Source organism: Salvia splendens, chromosome 14 (genome assembly GCF_004379255.2).
Source record: "Salvia splendens isolate huo1 chromosome 14, SspV2, whole genome shotgun sequence".
NCBI lineage: Eukaryota > Viridiplantae > Streptophyta > Magnoliopsida > Lamiales > Lamiaceae > Salvia > Salvia splendens.
In genome coordinates, this window is record NC_056045.1 from 29,418,592 (window position 1) to 29,436,078 (window position 17,487).

Here is a 17,487-nt window from a genome sequence, read left to right on the forward strand (position 1 = left end):
AAATATACTCAAAATTCTTAGTTTCTAGACAATTGACCACTTTTTAACTCTTGGTTTCTAGACAATTGGCCCTTTTTATATTTATTTACAGCAGAAGTAGATTAACAATACTTACATTTGAAGTTTATTTTCATTGACTTAGGATATATGATTATGTGAACAAAAATTATCAATGCTTCTAGATAAAACGTGTAGACGTAGGTTTGCTACTCTTGACTTATCAGTTGAACGCAATATCTTCAGTTGACAAAATCCAAATTTATTGTTATCCTTTATATAAAATTAATATTTTGCTTCTAAATAAACAATTAGTACTATTCAACTATCATCTAGTAATACAATCGGTAGCTCACACTTTTAATAATCAATTAGGAAAATTCTAGAAAGATTAGCTGGCGTGCTCAATGACGTTTCATCCGTACGAATTTAGACTCCATAATTTGTTTTTAAAACTTATATAATTATATTTTTTCTATTTGATATCTGTATACATATTGTTTGACCTTAATTTATTGCGAGTAGAGTACGTGTGTGTGCTCAATTAAGCAATCAATACATTTTTTTATCTAAAGCAAGTGAAAACATAATTTAGTAGTATGCATTAAATTAATATGGTATCCAATTTGGACCCACCCCCATCTCGTTTCAAATTTTCTAATATGAACCAAATCAAATTGAAAATTAAATTTGACTTACTTTTCCATCAATGAAATTTCGTTGATTTCTTCCATGCGAAATGTCAATAGTCTTACTCTACAACTAACAATGAAATTATTAGACTATATATACATACACACATCAAAATAATTTCATCATTCAACTCTTATTCTCAACATTACTCAAAATCAAAAACCAATCCATTGTATTTAATTAAATTTTCCTTTATTCACTTAATCATACCGAAATGATGATGAAGAGGAGTAGAGACTGCACCGGCAACGGCGACGGCGACGAAGCCTCCGCCGTGGCCAACTTCCTAATGCTATTATCCGCCGCCGCTGCGGCCCACGGCAGCAGCGGCGACAGACTCCTTGCAGGTGAAGATTCATCGCGAATCTTCACATGCAAGACGTGCGACAGACAGTTCTCGTCGTTCCAGGCGCTAGGCGGGCACCGCGCCAGCCACAAGAAGCCGCGGTTGGGCGACGGAGAGCCGCCGTCGCCGCCGAAGCCGAAAACGCACGAGTGCGGCATTTGCGGGCAGGAGTTCCCGTTAGGTCAAGCCCTTGGAGGCCATATGAGGAAGCACAGAGCGGCCGTGGTTGATCAGAACCACCACGAGGCGGCGGCGGCAGCGCCGCTGCCAATTTTTCCGGTGGTGAAGAAACCTAACGGCAGGATGGTTTTCTCTCTCGATCTCAATTTGACTCCGTTAGAGAACCATTATTTTTTTGTTGCTTCTTCACAAATACTATAATTAGCTATTAATTTATATTTATTGGTCTTTTTTTTTGTATATGTTGTTTCATTTCTTTTTAGATAGTACACGGATTTTATTAAATTCATCAAATATTGATTTTTTCAAGTACGGAGTATGATATTATATATGCATGATCTACTAATCAAGCTGTTATTATAGTAATAATGATAGTACTAATTGTTATACTTATTTAATGTTACTATTATTATTAACGTTAATCTTAGAAATAAAAATGGTAATTTTGTGTATTCAGAAGGATTTACATATACATAGTGCATACAAAATGCAAGTGGTTATTTTTTCTATTTATTATAAAGTTCGAATTTGACTTATACAATTTCAATTAATTTTGGTACGTAGGTTTGACAAAATAAGCTTATGGGTGTTGGCATATAAATAGTGACAGATAATAAATTGGATTTCCCATATTTACAGAATTATATATATCCAGCATGAAAATTAAATTAATGTTTCCGTTGTTCCTACAACTTTTATTCGCTTTCTCATCCTCTAACAACCTAATAAAATCCATTAAAAATGAACTCATTATGTGAGATAGAGTATATAAAAGTAAAAGGATCTATTAAAACATAAATTATGGAGGTCTATTGAAACAAAAAATAGAAGTATAACTATTTTAAGATGGGTTTGTCTGTATATATGCAGTTCATATTAATTTGTGAATTTCTACATTTGTTTATTTTTTTATATTAATAATGGAGTTTCATTCATTATTAATGACCACTATGTAACGATCGAGTCTTTATTAAACATTTAAACATATAACCAATTATTGTAACAATATACATTTTTAAATCAAAATTGTATTTTAAATATGTACTGTAATTATGTAGAAGTACAACTTTTTTTATTGATAAATTAAATAAATTTTAACGGCTGGACTTGAATCCGTGACTTTTAATCTGAGCATCAAACACTCTACCGTTTGGTCAACACATACACAAGTAGTACTCCCTCCGTTTCTCCATAGTTGAGTCATTTTTCCATTTTGGGAAGTTCCTTCGTAGTTGAGTTATTTCCCTATATAACAACTTTTTTCTCTCTCTTACTTTATTCTCTCTATTTTTTTTCCTCTCTTACTTTTTTTATCTATTTATTTAACACATCCAATATCCATTTCTTAAACTCCGTGCCGAAAAGTTGTGTCTCGACTATGAAGAAACGGAGGGAGTAAACTTTATAAGTTATAACTATTCAAGCCTTAAAAATTCAAGCCGACTCCGGCGGATCAATAATAGGGATTGAAAGGGATACAAACTTCGAGCAATCTGGTCCATAGCCTTCAAATTATGTCACCACGACCAATATATGAAAGCGATTGAACTTATTAATGAATTTAGAGGGAAGGAACAACCACCTTTCAAGCCCATAGAGTGACTTTAATTACTACAATAAAAAAAATACTAGTATAACCATCCCCAAATTCAAAAATTATTTTTTTAAAAAAATACTTCAAACTAAGATTTTTTTAAACTTTTAAATTTATTTCTCATTAAAGTTAAAAAAGTCTTCCTCCTCCACGGCTGACCAATATGTAAAGTGATTGAACTTAACGACGAATTTAGAGAAAAGGAACGACCATACTTAAGACCGTAGAGAGAGACTAATATTCTCTTGCATGCAGCCGAAAATGCTATAGGCATCCCCAATTTGAAAAATATTTTTTGAAAAAGAAGACTTCAAACAATACCATGCAAGATTTTTTGAAAATTTATTTAAAATTACCAATTTATTCCTCATTGAAGTTAAAAAAAATCTCCTCCCTCCACCGTGACCAATACGTAAAAGTGATTGGACTCAACGATGAATTCCGAGGGAGAAAACGACCACCTTCGAGAGCACAGAAAGAGTCTAATTTTATCTTGTTCCCAAAAATGTAAAGACACACCCAATTTGATGAATATTTTTTTGAAAATAGACTTTAAAAACGCCGTTTAAAATTTTTAATTAGACTTACTTTGTGAAATTATAAATTTGTCCAATGTTAAAGTCAAAAACTCGATGTAAACCAATTCCATATAATTGATCGCCCCAAAAAAATGAAGTTATGAATGTGTAACTCTTTAAACATTAAACATATATTAACAAATTTACATACTGTTTAAAATGATATTTGTAAATTACAATCTTATTATTTACAAAATCACAATGTTTAAAGAGTACGAATATTGTCCAAATATATGCCACTCTAAAATATCAAAATACCCCTCTATAAAAAAAATAAAGAACCAAGAAAAGAAAAGTCATTTCATTTGTGAAAGGAAGAGATTATATTAATATTTCTCCCATTTCTGCAAAAAAACCTAATCGCACGCATCTTCCCAAAACGCAGTCAGCAGAATCCATGGCGCGTCAAGCCACGAGGCTGATAGCCAGCTTGTCATCGCGGCTGCTCCGTCCTAATCAGCTCAACCAGCTCCGCAATTTCGGATCGCCGCCGCCGCCGCCCGCCGTGTTCGTCGATAAGAACACGCGCATCCTTTGCCAGGGTATCACCGGAAAGAATGGCACTTTCCACACCGAGCAGGCCATTGAGTACGGCACCAAGATGGTATGATCTCGCTCCCCATTCGCCTTTGATATTTGCTTCAGTTTATGATCTGCTTATTTGTTATTGACTGAATAGATTATGCATCGAGATCGCTTTTCGTTAATGCTTTCCGATTGGTGGATCACTGGGGGAATGTGATCCGGTGGATTAGGTTTTAGGTCAAATGCATAATGTTTGGCTTTGAAATATTTGTGATGCGTTGGGGAATTAGGTTACTCAAGGTGAAGCTGAATATGTTTTTAGTACTCCTTATTGAATTCTGCTAAGTGTTAAGCATTCCAGAAGAAACATGTTGTGAAGTCTAAGATGCGGTGTTTGCTTCGATCTGTGTGGAAAATATAGTATTTATTTAGAGGCACATATTGATCATTATTAAAGTTGTGCATATGAGTTTCTGAAGATGATTTGAGCTGAAAAAATTAGTTTACATGTTAGTACTTTTAGTATTTAAATTGCTACAATGTTATTTCCTTGCTTTACTGCTTGACTTTTGTAGTTCAGTCATCCAAGTATATTAGTGTTTAGAATGCAAATGTTTGACAAAAACTTTGTCTGAGTGTGACAGGTTATGGCTTTGGTTGCTGATATGATGTGTATGGAGTAATTTGTAAAAAAATATGTTTTTTTAACACATATCATTATTCATCAATTATATCTGTATGGATAGGTTGGAGGAGTTACCCCTAAAAAAGGTGGAACTGAGCACTTGGGACTCCCCGTCTTTAACACTGTAGCAGAAGCAAAAGCTGAAACAAAGGCTAATGCATCTGTGATATATGTTCCTCCTCCATTTGCTGCAAAAGCTATCATGGAGGCATTGGAGGCTGAGCTAGATTTGGTTGTATGCATCACAGAGGGAATACCCCAACATGACATGGTAATATGTTTATTTAGCTCCATGTGTATCTTTGATTTGATCACAGAGATAGATTGAACAATCAACCTCTTCTAACTGATAAAGTTTTCTTGTTTACAACATTGCACAATGTAAATAATTTTTTTGGATTTCTTAATTCTTATACATGTTAATTACTAGTAGTATCATTTTGTATAGGGCATGAGTTCTTCCCAAACTTTGTTTGATTTAATTATTGAAATACTAGAGACAACTGCCTGGCGTTATCCATGGTCTTGCTTAGGGTATCAGATGACTTTGTATTTCCTCCTAACACCTATAGAATTATGATTGACTATTAGTTGGTAAGGGAAAGTAACACCATGTATCAAATTGTATAAACCATGAGGGGGATATTGTGTTTTCTAACTTACCTGTTGAGTGCAGCATACTATGTTGAGGATACTTATCTATCCAGACCTTTACCAGTAGTTCAGTTTGGTGCCATAACTGCAGAATTCCATAATCCTCTTAGGGGGCATTAACTTTTAGTGATAGGATATATTGATACCACATGGTTGGTATTTGAAGGATAAGATGATCGAACAAGTTTAAAATTAATCAAAATAAATGGCAGATTAGCTCAGATTATATTTGTCTATCCTTCCATCACTCAAAGTCTCAAACTAAATGTCCCCCTTAGTAATTAGTAAATACTACTATAAGCTTGTGGTGATATGTATCTTTTGAACTTTTCTTGGTCATTCTCAATCTGCTCAGTTTAATGCTATTGCCGTTCTCAATTTGTAAATGTTGTATCTGCCAAGTTCGAGGTATGATTTAAGTGCGAAAATTATCTGACTGATGTTTACACTAGCAAAGTCATAGCAATTTCTGTGTACCTGAAAGCATTGGTTACTCACATATTCCCATGTAATTCATAATTAAGTTTTAGTATATGATGATCATAGATATCTACATATGCTTACAATTTTAGTAGTATTCTTGTTCTTCAAGATTTCTGTTCCAAACTGCAGGTTCGTGTGAAAGCTGCTCTTAATCAGCAGTCACGGACTCGGCTTATTGGTCCAAACTGCCCCGGCATTATTAAGCCTGGTGAGTGCAAAATTGGAATTATGCCTGGATATATCCACAAACCAGGACGCATTGGAATTGTTTCTCGATCTGGCACATTGACTTATGAAGCGGTAAGATTCATTTTTGATTATATTACGTCCTGGTTACATTAGAAGCATCACATCCTAAAAACTTTGCTCTAGAGTTAGCGGATAAGTTTCTCCTTTGTATAAGATGAATGAAAAAAATAATTCCTTTTAAATAATTACTGTAATACTGAATGACTGATGACAGTGAACTAGTAGTATACCTTTATATTATTTGCGGCAACAAGAACTTCTACCTCTCAAATTTGAGAATTTATTTGATAGTTATATTTTGTCCGGTTAATAAAATATCTCTAATCTCTGTGGATAACTTATTCACCTGTCTATTTTAGGTCTTCCAAACAACTGCAGTTGGCCTTGGGCAGTCAACATGTGTGGGAATTGGTGGAGATCCTTTCAATGGAACAAATTTTGTTGATTGCATGGAAAAGTTTCTTGTGGATCCACAAACAGAAGGTATAATTTGTCAGACTGTTATTTTCTTTTCTTACCCCTCGGTCTTAGGAGTTAGGATGGAGAGGTGTACTTTTTTTTTAATTCATTTGACTGATTCTTTGATTTTGTCATAAATGATGTTATCAAATACATTGCTGTGATATGGAATAACTTTCGTTCTCCCTTAACCTTTTAATTGTCATACATGCTCAGAACTCGGCATAGACCATAATCAATGTGGGAGCTTTAAACTATTGGTGTTTGGGACTTCATTAGTTGAATCTAGTTGGAAGTAAATATTGTATGATAACCAAAACAATTATTACAAACTGCAAAGACCAATAACCAAATGAGTGGGGCAGCGAACTCCTTCTGTTTGCAGGCGTAGATTAATTTGCATGGATGCCATTTAAATATTCGTAATTATGTTGAGTTCCAAATTATTTTTTCTTTACATGCTTAAAGGAGGTTGCTTGTTACATTTTCCTTTTCGCATTTTAGGGATTGTTCTTATTGGCGAGATAGGTGGCACAGCTGAGGAGGATGCAGCAGCTCTTATAAAGGTTAATACTAACATCCTTAGAGTCTCCAGATTAATGAATCTTGGCTGGGTATTTTCTGTAAACAATGGATCAATTTCTTATGCAATATGACAAGTGGCTTGATCAAAATCTGGGATCCGCCTCTGTTGATTCGCCTTCGATGAATATAGTTCTGTAGTGCTTTACTAGCAAGTATGATTTTACTTGAAATGAATGTTGAGGGCATCTTGCTGGGCCCATCAACCGGTTGTTTTAACCTATGAAACTCTTGACTGAGTAAATTCCTTTCAGATTATCCACACCTGCAACCTGTAATGTTGATCATTTACCAAAACTTTGAATGTCTATCTGATGTTCATCAATCTTATTGTTAAGACAGTTATTTTCAGCAAATTGAAAACCTCAGCTTTTGGATGACTATTTCGTTACACTTGCACACTATCTTTGTATGCGGCTGCTTAGTCCGTCTTTCTTAGAAGATTCTGCAATTCTGGTTGCTTCTGATAGTTTCTGTTTCCGTTTGCATGACTTGAAATATTCAAGCTTTTCTGTTTCAACGTGACAGGCAAGTGGGACTCAAAAGCCGATTGTTGCTTTTATTGCTGGACTCACTGCTCCACCTGGGCGAAGAATGGGCCATGCGGGAGGTACTTTTTTCTTCTGTTAATTCCAATAGTTATCTCATGCTGATCCAAATCGATTCTGAGAAATAGCACACATCAATAGAATCTTCTTGATTATCCCTACAAGATGAGTATAGGGAATGCTTTTAGTACTGATCCTCGACACTAAAAGCTAGACCTTGACTGTTTCAGCTCATATCTTTCTGGTCAATAAAAAACTGTCATAATATTTCTTCCATTTTCCCCAATCATTTTAGCATAGTCTTCAAACCATCCAGTTTGTAAGTTTGTATCAGCTGGTCTTCCACCTTGTGTCATTAGAATAACTATATAGGCGGAAGCGATTGACAGAGTTGTTCAATTTGCAGCTATCGTATCTGGAGGCAAGGGTACTGCACAGGACAAAATCAAGACTCTACGTGAAGCTGGGGTTACTGTGGTTGAGTCACCTGCAAAGATAGGCACTGCAATGCTCGAGGTATTCAAGCAGAGGGGTCTCGTCTGAGCAGCGCTGGAGCCAGCCACCGCTCCAGTGGAGGCTTGGCCGGTGCTGGAGCAATGTGGAGTTGGCGGAGAAGAGATGGAGCATACATAGATGATAGAGCAGAAATGGAGATTTTCGCCAGTTTAGCCATTTTGGATTGATGAAAAAGAAAGATAAACAATAAAGGCAAAACACATTCTTAAGTCCCATTTATCATTTGTTTCAGTTTGGAGTTTATCATTCTTAATGTATGCATATTTATATTTTGAGAAAGCAAACGTATACCTGAAATTCGCAGGTTTCTCTTCCAACTTATCTTAAGCATCAGTTTTAAAGCATTATTCATGTTATATCCAATAAAAAGAATAAAAAATGTTTGATGTTTTTCCAACAAGTAAAATACTATTTTAGTTCTAAACATATGGCTGATTTACGATTTTGGTCCAGAATTTTCACTTTTTGAAAATCAAATCTAAAACATATGAAAACGCTATCGTTTAGGTCCTTTTTTGACGGTTCCGTGAATTCCTGACAGTCAACCGTCAATTAGCGAAAATTTGACCCGATTAGCTGATTTTCATTGCTGTAGCTAATTTTGATTTTTTTAATATATTTTTGGAATTACACGTAAATGTTAAAATAAATGGACAGCAAATTACAAGACAAAGTAGTCCTTCATATTCATTATCTACTTCCAATTGGTCCTGAATATTTAACCACACCTAGTGCAAACTTACAACAAAAAAAATTTCTAGTGGTTGTTGGTTTGATACATTATGCGTAGTTGTGACAAGTTAACAATTATGTAATTGCTTTTTCGTCGACAATGAGGCAATAATTTATGTCAATAAATTGACATCAAATTGATGCAATACATGGATAATAAATTACAAGACAAAGTAGCCATTCATATTCATTTTCTACTTCAAATTGGTCCTGAACATTTAACCACACGCAATGGTGAATTACATCAAAAAAAATTATTGTCATAGGCACTGCATCAACCCTACCACCATCAAAACCCAAAAATCAGTGAAACCAAGTATTCAATGACGTCTTCAACTTCTAGAATCGGAGAAGAATGGACTTCCGCATGAGACCTAGGGTTAGAAGAACCCAGAAACCCCGACGCCGCCGACGGGCCTTGTTCGTTTTGCATCAAAGAATCATTCTTTTCAGAACTACCAGTAGCCAACTGACCTACTTCGGCTTCAATTTCAAGCGGATATGTGGACTTCCCCTTCCTCGCATATGCGACTTTCACGTCGACAAGACCGTCCCTTGAACGGAAGTTTGGGTACGGCGACTTCCAACTCATGGCAACCAACACAATAATCAGAATCGGGTTGGTTCTTGGTCGGAATCAGAACTAGGGTTTCTTAGGAGAGTAGCGAGAGAGAAGAGAGAGTTTGACGTTTCGTTCTTTTCTCAAATGAAAAGTTAAGAGATATTTTAAGTGAATTTAGAAGATTTGTTATTCAAATTCAAATATTAAAATAATTAGCTTAATATTAACCTATTAATAATCACATATTAAGTCTAATCGGGTCAAATTTGGACTAATTGACGGTTGACCGTCAAGAAATGACGGAAACCATAAAAAAGGACCTATTCATAAAGTTTTCGTATGTTTTGGATTCGATTTTCAAAAATTGAATGTTCTTGATCAAAATCGTAAATCGATCATATATTTAAAACCAAAATAGTACTACTTAACTCTTTTCCAATATATTTAGGACAAAATAGTACTATTTTAACTCTTTTCCAACTTTTCAGATTCCTGGACATTTTCTTCACAAATGTCGAAGAAAACAGAAAAAAATAATTCTATAAAATTCCCAACAACTTATCGTGTGCTAGAGTATTCCATATTATGTTTATAGCTTCTTATTCTTTTTAGATTTGAATAATTATGGTATAAAATGAGCATACCTACAATGTGTAACTGCTCCTATAATATGATTGTTTATAATTAATAATTAACTATAATATGATTGTTTATTATTAAAAATAAGGAGTATAAATATTATATTCCAATATGCAATGATTTATTGAAAAATTAATAAGTTATAAATATAGATGGATTAACCATCAATTTCATTACAAAATAAATCACTATTATATATATTGACTTTGTTGGAATAAAAAATAAATTTGATATAGTAAAAAATCGAGATATTTATAATAAAATTATCTATAGTTTTCTAGACAAAGTTAAATATATAAAATATTAGAATAGAAAATTCGATAATAGGATTCTAGACCTATAAATGTGTGTGCTGTGAACATTTAGGTCAGTCGCCAACTATAGATATAAAATGTTTATAAGTTTACTCATATAAACAACATCTCTTAAATTATTGTCATATAATGCATTATTTTATCTATTTAAATATTTATTTCAAATGCAATAGTAAATACAAAAAAAAAATATAAAAATGATAATGTATTACTGAGGGTTTATTAAAGTCAAAATTCTAGCCAGCATACAAATTTTAGGATGAGAATGCATACCATTTTTTTTTTCATAAACCAACCAATACCTTGTAATAACGGACGCCGTTCATCGTATGCGGCTAAATATAATAATAATAATAATAATAATACAACTTGAATCGAAATTACAAATACTTATACTTTATAAAAAGGCAATTTGAAAAATTTTCATGCTGTGTGGAGTATAATTTAGATTAAGCCACCTACATATATTCTATTTGGTTCCGTGTGTAAATCGCAAACTTTCAAATATTTGTAAATTTTAAGGCTACTTTAAAAGTTATAAGTCAAATGGAATGAAATTATAGTTCAAATATATTTTAAATAATATATCACAATATAAATTTGAAAATTAATACTCCATTATTTTATTCAACCCAGTTCATTTCGAATCAAATCAACGACAGGAAAAGTGAAAAAAGTACAAACTTAATCAATAAAATTATACTCTATCTGTCTCATTAAATATGAAACATTTGCTTTTCCGCGCTTGTTTTGAAAAAATTATACTAATAAATAACTAAAGTGGTGAAAAAAAATAAGAGACAGAATAATTTAGAAAAGAGTCTATTAATATTATTCTCCTTTTTATTTTATTTTATTTTTTCTAAACTTTAACTACTTATTATCATTTTTTCAAAACAGATGTTAAAAATCAAATATTTGATATTTAATGTGATAGTGGGATTATATACATCCTAATTAATTTAATCAGAGAAATGTTTATACTCTAATTAATTTCATAAAATTGAATATTCAAATCACTAAACGATGGAGACTATTATAATACTAATAATAATTATTATTCATTTATCTTTTACAAATTAGCCGCAAAAGAGGTCTCTGGAACTAACCAGAACAAAAACACGCGCCAACACACCAGAATTCTCTAGATTACTTTCCCTTACTATTTATACAATTGAACTCTGTTTTCCTTCACCGCTTACAGATAATCAAATCAGATCAAAAATTTCAAAAGCTGCGTATTCATCGCATTCAAAATCCGATTTCTTCTTCTGTGAGATTCTCTGTCGATTGAGTTGCTAGAATGGCTGGAAAAGGCGAAGGACCGGCGATCGGAATCGATTTAGGCACGACCTACTCGTGCGTCGGAGTGTGGCAGCACGACCGCGTCGAGATCATCGCCAATGATCAGGGTAACCGCACCACGCCGTCGTATGTGGCTTTCACTGACACCGAGCGCCTCATCGGTGATGCCGCCAAAAATCAGGTCGCTATGAACCCTACCAACACTGTTTTCGGTGAGTGTTTTTTCGTTCTACCTCTTCTTTTTCTGATGATTCTGCTTAGATGTGTTGTTGAGTGGTGTTTCATGCTGTTTTGGTTCGATATTTTAGCTTAATAGTTGCCTAATTTCGAATTTAAAATCTCAATTTGGTGAATCGTACCTGTTTGCGTTTTCCTTATAGAAGAAGATTGAAACTGCTACTATAATTTTGGTTCTAGTTCAATAATTTTGCTTCATAACTAGTACCTAATTTGGAATTGAAATCTCAATTTGGTGATAATAGAAAAAATTGTTTGAGAATTTTCGTTCACACGAATTTGAAAAAAAATTCTTCGATATATCACTGATTTTTAGTAGGGTGTGCTTAAGAATTTTCGGTCACGCGAATTTGTCAAAAAAATTCTTCGCTTTATCAGTGATTTTTAGTATGATGAGTTGAAGAATTATTGCTCACGCGTATTCCGCTCTGTGATTCAGATGCAAAACGGTTAATCGGTAGAAGATTCAGCGATCCTTCTGTACAGAGCGACATGAAGCTATGGCCGTTCAAGGTCATCGCGGGGCCGGCCGACAAGCCGATGATCATCGTAAACTACAAGGGCGAAGAGAAGCAGTTCGCCGCTGAGGAGATCTCCTCCATGGTCCTCACTAAGATGAGGGAGATCGCAGAGGCATATCTCGGCTCCAGCATCAAGAACGCTGTCGTCACGGTGCCTGCCTACTTCAACGACTCTCAGCGCCAGGCCACCAAGGATGCTGGTGTCATTGCTGGCCTCAACGTCTTGCGCATCATCAACGAGCCGACTGCTGCTGCCATCGCCTATGGACTCGATAAGAAGGCGAGCAGCGCGGGTGAGAAGAACGTGCTCATCTTTGACCTTGGCGGTGGCACTTTCGATGTGTCCCTCCTCACGATCGAGGAAGGCATCTTCGAGGTCAAGTCCACGGCCGGAGACACGCATCTTGGTGGTGAGGATTTCGACAACCGGATGGTGAACCACTTTGTGCAGGAGTTTAAGAGGAAGCACAAGAAAGATATTGGCAACAATCCGAGAGCTTTGAGGAGGTTGAGAACTGCTTGTGAGAGGGCGAAGAGGACGCTCTCGTCGACGGCTCAGACGACGATCGAGATTGATTCGTTGTACGAGGGTGTTGATTTCTACTCCACCATCACTCGTGCTAGGTTCGAGGAGATGAACATGGATTTGTTCAGGAAGTGTATGGAGCCGGTGGAGAAGTGTTTGAGGGATGCCAAGATGGATAAGAGCAGTGTCCACGACGTCGTGCTCGTTGGTGGATCGACGAGGATTCCGAAGGTGCAGCAGCTGCTGCAGGATTTCTTCAACGGGAAGGAACTCTGCAAGAGCATCAACCCTGATGAGGCCGTGGCATACGGCGCTGCAGTGCAGGCAGCGATCTTGAGCGGAGAAGGGAATCAGAAGGTTCAGGATCTTCTCCTTCTCGACGTGACACCGCTCTCGTTGGGACTCGAGACGGCTGGAGGCGTGATGACGGTGCTCATTCCTCGGAACACCACCATCCCCACCAAGAAGGAGCAGATTTTCTCAACATACTCAGATAACCAGCCTGGTGTTCTGATCCAAGTGTACGAAGGCGAAAGAACGAGAACACGAGACAACAACCTACTCGGGAAATTCGAGCTCTCTGGGATCCCTCCGGCGCCCAGAGGCGTACCTCAGATCAGCGTCTGCTTTGATATTGACGCCAACGGCATCTTGAATGTCTCGGCCGAGGACAAGACGACAGGGCAGAAGAACAAGATCACGATCACGAACGACAAGGGGCGGCTGTCGAAGGAGGAGATCGAGAAGATGGTGGAGGAGGCCGAGAGGTACAAGGCTGAGGACGAGGAGGTGAAGAAGAAGGTGGAGGCGAAGAACGCGCTGGAGAACTACGCGTACAACATGAGGAACACGATCAAGGATGAGAAGATCGCGTCGAAGCTCGATGCTGCGGACAAGAAGAAGATCGAGGATGCCGTTGATGGCGCGATCCAGTGGCTGGAGGGGAACCAGCTCGCGGAGGTGGATGAGTTCGAGGATAAGATGAAGGAGCTAGAGGGTCTCTGCAACCCGATCATTGCCAAGATGTACCAAGGTGGCGGCGGCGTCGATGGCATGGACGAAGATGGCCCGTCTGTTGGCGGTGGTGCCGGCGGTAGCAGCGGCGGCGGTGCCGGTGGTGCTGGCCCCAAGATTGAGGAAGTTGATTAAGCTTTTAATAATTGGTGGATGACTAGGTTGTTTTTGGTGGTGTAAATATCAAAACTTAGTAGTATTTCTATATTTCTGCTTATATGTTGTGGACTTCAGTTTTTGTATGATATAATAAAGTGATATTTCTATATTCCTCTTCGTACTATATTCTGGATTTTAATATTTCCTCTATCCCTAAAGTAGAGGAGTTTCATTTTAGAGGAGTTTCATTTTGAGTATTCGTTTAAAAAAATAATAATAGTTAATTAAAATAGAAAAAATATATTTAAAAAAATGATAATAATTAATTAAAATAGAAAAAATTATAAAAGAAGAGAAAAAAATAATATAAAGAAGACTCTTAATTATATTATTCTCTTTTTACTTTACTTTTTTACACTTTAACTATTTATTATATATTTTTTTAAATGAGTGCTTAAAATGAAACGCCTCTATTGCATTGGGACGGAGGGAGTACTTTTGAATGTTAATTATAGTACTGGTATAGATAAATCGACTTTTATTTGGACTGTGACAAGTCATGAACATTGACTAAATACCTATAGTACTTAGGAATGGAAGATTAAGAATCTGTATTTATTGACAAGTCTTTATAAATAAACCTATGTAGTATCTTCAAATGGTAATAGCTGAGTACCGTGTAGGAAAATCTAGACTTGAATATTAGATAATTTTGGTCCTTTCAACTTGAAAGTCAAATAAATTAGGACATTTCGTTTATGTTCTTTTCTCATTTTTGGTTAGAGTTTCTTGTTACATTTCATACTACATAGGAGTTGGTGGAGGTGCGGCCGGCAACAAAAGCTACTAGATGTGTGAATGTCTGTCTCATTTTTCAATTCTTGTTATTTCTCTCTATATGCTTTAGAATGAATTATATAAATATTGATAAATGAGTTATGAAGTATGGATATCGGATAACGAACACACTAAAAGTGTGAATGAACTAATGAGGTAGGTCTATTTGTACAAATGAAGGGGCAAACATAGTATTTCCCGGCTCGATAACAAGTGACAATTAAGCTCTCCGAATGATCCAAACCCGCGGGTCGGGCCGACTAACTTCTAACGGTTCAATTTTCACACACCACACCTCCTAATATCCGATTTATATGATTAGACCCTTACTAAAACAAACCAAAACAGCTTGCATGATCCATTATTATCCATGAATCTCCCCTTCCTTTCCATCATTTTACAGCCTATCACCATCCATCCATAAACACACACACAAACACACATTCCCTCTCCCCCTTTTGTCCCCACAAAACCTCATCACCCCCCAAAAACAAAACCCCACTCCCTCTTCCACCAAAATCAACCAAATCCCTCAACACCTTCAAATGAAAAAAACACTCAATCCCACAAAATAGCCACTTTTCATCTAAAAAAAAATGAAATCCATAACCAAATTAGGCCTGGGATTATGCATCATCTTCGGCAGCCTCCTCCTCGCCCTCGCCGCAGAGCTCTACTACCTCCTATGGCGGAAGAAGAATCACCAAGAAACCCAAACCCATCAAAAAAGATCCCATTTTTCACACATCCTCCAATTCTGCAGGGGGCCCACCTCCTCCTCCGCCGTCCACGAGCCGCAGTCCAAAGACCTCTGGCTGAAGAAGCCGTTTGCGGAGGAGAACATGGCGAGTTTCCCGCGATTTCTCTTCACGATCGCGGAGGAGACTAAGGAGGATTTGGAATCGGAAGATGGCGCGTTCAATTTGAGCGATTTGCTGCAGATTTTGGAGACGCCGTTTCTGACGCCGGCGGCGTCTCCGCCGTACTTCACGCCGCCGCTGACGCCGTCGTTTTGCGGGGAGTGGGAGGGGGATGCGGAGTTTAACCGGCGGCGGGCGAGTCCGCCGCCGGTGTTTAGGTTTTTGAGGGAGGCGGAGGAGAAGCGGCGGAGGAGGGAGGAGGGCGGCGAGGAGAGAGAAAAAGGGGAGTTTATTGAGTTGGTTATTGATGAGATAGTTGATAATGGAGAGTGTTTTTCTTCATCAAGATGTTCTAGGTGAATTTTTTAGATCAAACTTTTTTTTCCTCATTTGATTTCTTGTTTTTGTTATGAATAGGAAATGATCTTTTGTTTTTTTTCATATTTTTTTTATGTGGGAGTGGAATTTTGTGCTGGAAAATATTAGCTAAATTGTTGTATACTTTGAAAATTTTGTTGTGCATGTTGAAGGGAGAGATTTTTGTAGATTATGATGTAAATTTATGAAGAAATGCTCCTGAAATTAATTATCTCTTGTAGATTAGTGGAAGGGAGCTTTTACTCTCATCGTATTTTTTTAATGTTATTAGTATTTGTTTATTTAGTCCGTACGTACCTACGTATTAATATAATTATCTTGTTATAAGGATAACTTTATTCATTTAGGTGACGTTCGGTTGCCATGACTAATATCATGAGACTATCCATCTAGGATTAAGCTGTGGGATTATTTTAGTTGAAGGGGGAGGCTATGACTAATTATCATGAGACTATCCATCTATGATTAAGTTGAAGGGTTCAATCTTATGAACCAAACATGATACATATTTAATCATGAGATTTAATCTTGCCAACCGAACACCCCCTTAAGTGAAAGGGTAGAATAAGTATATTCCTAATTTTTTTAGTATTATGGGGTGTTCGGTTTGCAACATTATATCCGAGATTAAATTTGTAGTGTGTTTGGTTTATGAGATTCAATCTCACAACTCAATCCTAGATGGATAATCATGGGATAATTAGTCATAGCTAACCCTTTAGGACTAAAATAATCTCACAATTCTATCCTAGACTGTATTTTTGTATTATTTTATCTTGCAAACCGAACACCACCATATTATATAATTATGAACTATTTATCGTGAATTAAATTCTACGTCCATAATTTTGATTCAAAAATCTATCATCCAAATCTTGTACCTAACTTTTTTAGTAATATAAGTAGCTTTTTATTTGAAATTAAATTCTACGTCCATATATAATTTGATTCAAAAATCTATCATCCGAATCTTGTACCTAACTTTTTTAGTAATATAAGTAGCTTTTTATTTGAAATTAAATTCTACGTCCATAATTTGAATTCAAAAATTCTATCATTCGAATCCCATCATCCAATTCATACACCATGGACTATTAATCCACAACTTATGTCTAATATCCAAAAAAGTAGAATTAGTGTGACAGTGATGAGTTGAAATTAGAAAAGAAAGTAGGTGTGGGCCTCTTGACAACGATATAATCCCAACATATTATATAATTATTTCTCGCATTAAAATAATTGATCATGGTAACTCAAACTCCTAACTTTTAATTTGAGTTTCATCGGTTACAATATTAGTAATACTGTGAATAAGAATATTTTCAAAACAATCTAAAGTTTTGTGGCATAAATAATTAAAGTAATGGTGGGAAA

At 36.1% G+C, this 17,487-nt stretch overlaps 4 protein-coding genes across 4 annotated transcripts; all 4 read left to right on the forward strand.

The window, feature by feature from the left end:
* Positions 1-833: 833 nt before the first annotated feature.
* LOC121764882 (zinc finger protein ZAT12-like) lies at positions 834-1,617 on the forward strand. Its single transcript, XM_042160910.1, has one exon. The coding sequence runs from the start codon at positions 905-907 to the stop codon at positions 1,415-1,417; it is 513 nt and encodes a 170-aa protein (XP_042016844.1). The 5' UTR covers positions 834-904; the 3' UTR covers positions 1,418-1,617.
* A 2,073-nt stretch (positions 1,618-3,690) lies between these two features.
* Positions 3,691-8,386, forward strand: LOC121766043 (succinate--CoA ligase [ADP-forming] subunit alpha-2, mitochondrial). Its single transcript, XM_042162370.1, has 7 exons — positions 3,691-3,992; positions 4,660-4,869; positions 5,865-6,035; positions 6,344-6,467; positions 6,948-7,009; positions 7,554-7,635; positions 7,980-8,386. Exons 1-7 carry the CDS (start codon positions 3,786-3,788, stop codon positions 8,114-8,116), a joined length of 993 nt encoding a protein of 330 aa, XP_042018304.1. The 5' UTR covers positions 3,691-3,785; the 3' UTR covers positions 8,117-8,386.
* A 3,068-nt stretch (positions 8,387-11,454) lies between these two features.
* LOC121766042 (heat shock cognate 70 kDa protein-like) lies at positions 11,455-14,207 on the forward strand. The gene is made up of 2 exons (XM_042162369.1): positions 11,455-11,853; positions 12,318-14,207. Exons 1-2 carry the CDS (start codon positions 11,640-11,642, stop codon positions 14,072-14,074), a joined length of 1,971 nt encoding a protein of 656 aa, XP_042018303.1. The 5' UTR covers positions 11,455-11,639; the 3' UTR covers positions 14,075-14,207.
* An 869-nt stretch (positions 14,208-15,076) lies between these two features.
* LOC121763896 lies at positions 15,077-16,321 on the forward strand. The gene has a single exon (XM_042159991.1). The coding sequence runs from the start codon at positions 15,472-15,474 to the stop codon at positions 16,093-16,095; it is 624 nt and encodes a 207-aa protein (XP_042015925.1). The 5' UTR covers positions 15,077-15,471; the 3' UTR covers positions 16,096-16,321.
* The last annotated feature ends 1,166 nt before the right edge of the window (positions 16,322-17,487 follow it).

What these genes read in the sequence shown, in the direction of transcription:
- LOC121764882 (XM_042160910.1), top strand. Translation starts at nt 905, where the DNA reads ATGATGATGAAGAGGAGTAGAGACTGCACCGGCAACGGCGACGGCGAC.
- LOC121766043 (XM_042162370.1), top strand. Translation starts at nt 3,786, where the DNA reads ATGGCGCGTCAAGCCACGAGGCTGATAGCCAGCTTGTCATCGCGGCTG. An exon ending in TGTGGATCCACAAACAGAAG is followed by an intron (nt 6,468 to 6,947) that starts GTATAATTTGTC and finishes TTCGCATTTTAG; the next exon opens with GGATTGTTCTTATTGGCGAG. An exon ending in AAGAATGGGCCATGCGGGAG is followed by an intron (nt 7,636 to 7,979) that starts GTACTTTTTTCT and finishes TTCAATTTGCAG; the next exon opens with CTATCGTATCTGGAGGCAAG.
- LOC121766042 (XM_042162369.1), top strand. Translation starts at nt 11,640, where the DNA reads ATGGCTGGAAAAGGCGAAGGACCGGCGATCGGAATCGATTTAGGCACG. An exon ending in CCCTACCAACACTGTTTTCG is followed by an intron (nt 11,854 to 12,317) that starts GTGAGTGTTTTT and finishes TCTGTGATTCAG; the next exon opens with ATGCAAAACGGTTAATCGGT.
- LOC121763896 (XM_042159991.1), top strand. Translation starts at nt 15,472, where the DNA reads ATGAAATCCATAACCAAATTAGGCCTGGGATTATGCATCATCTTCGGC.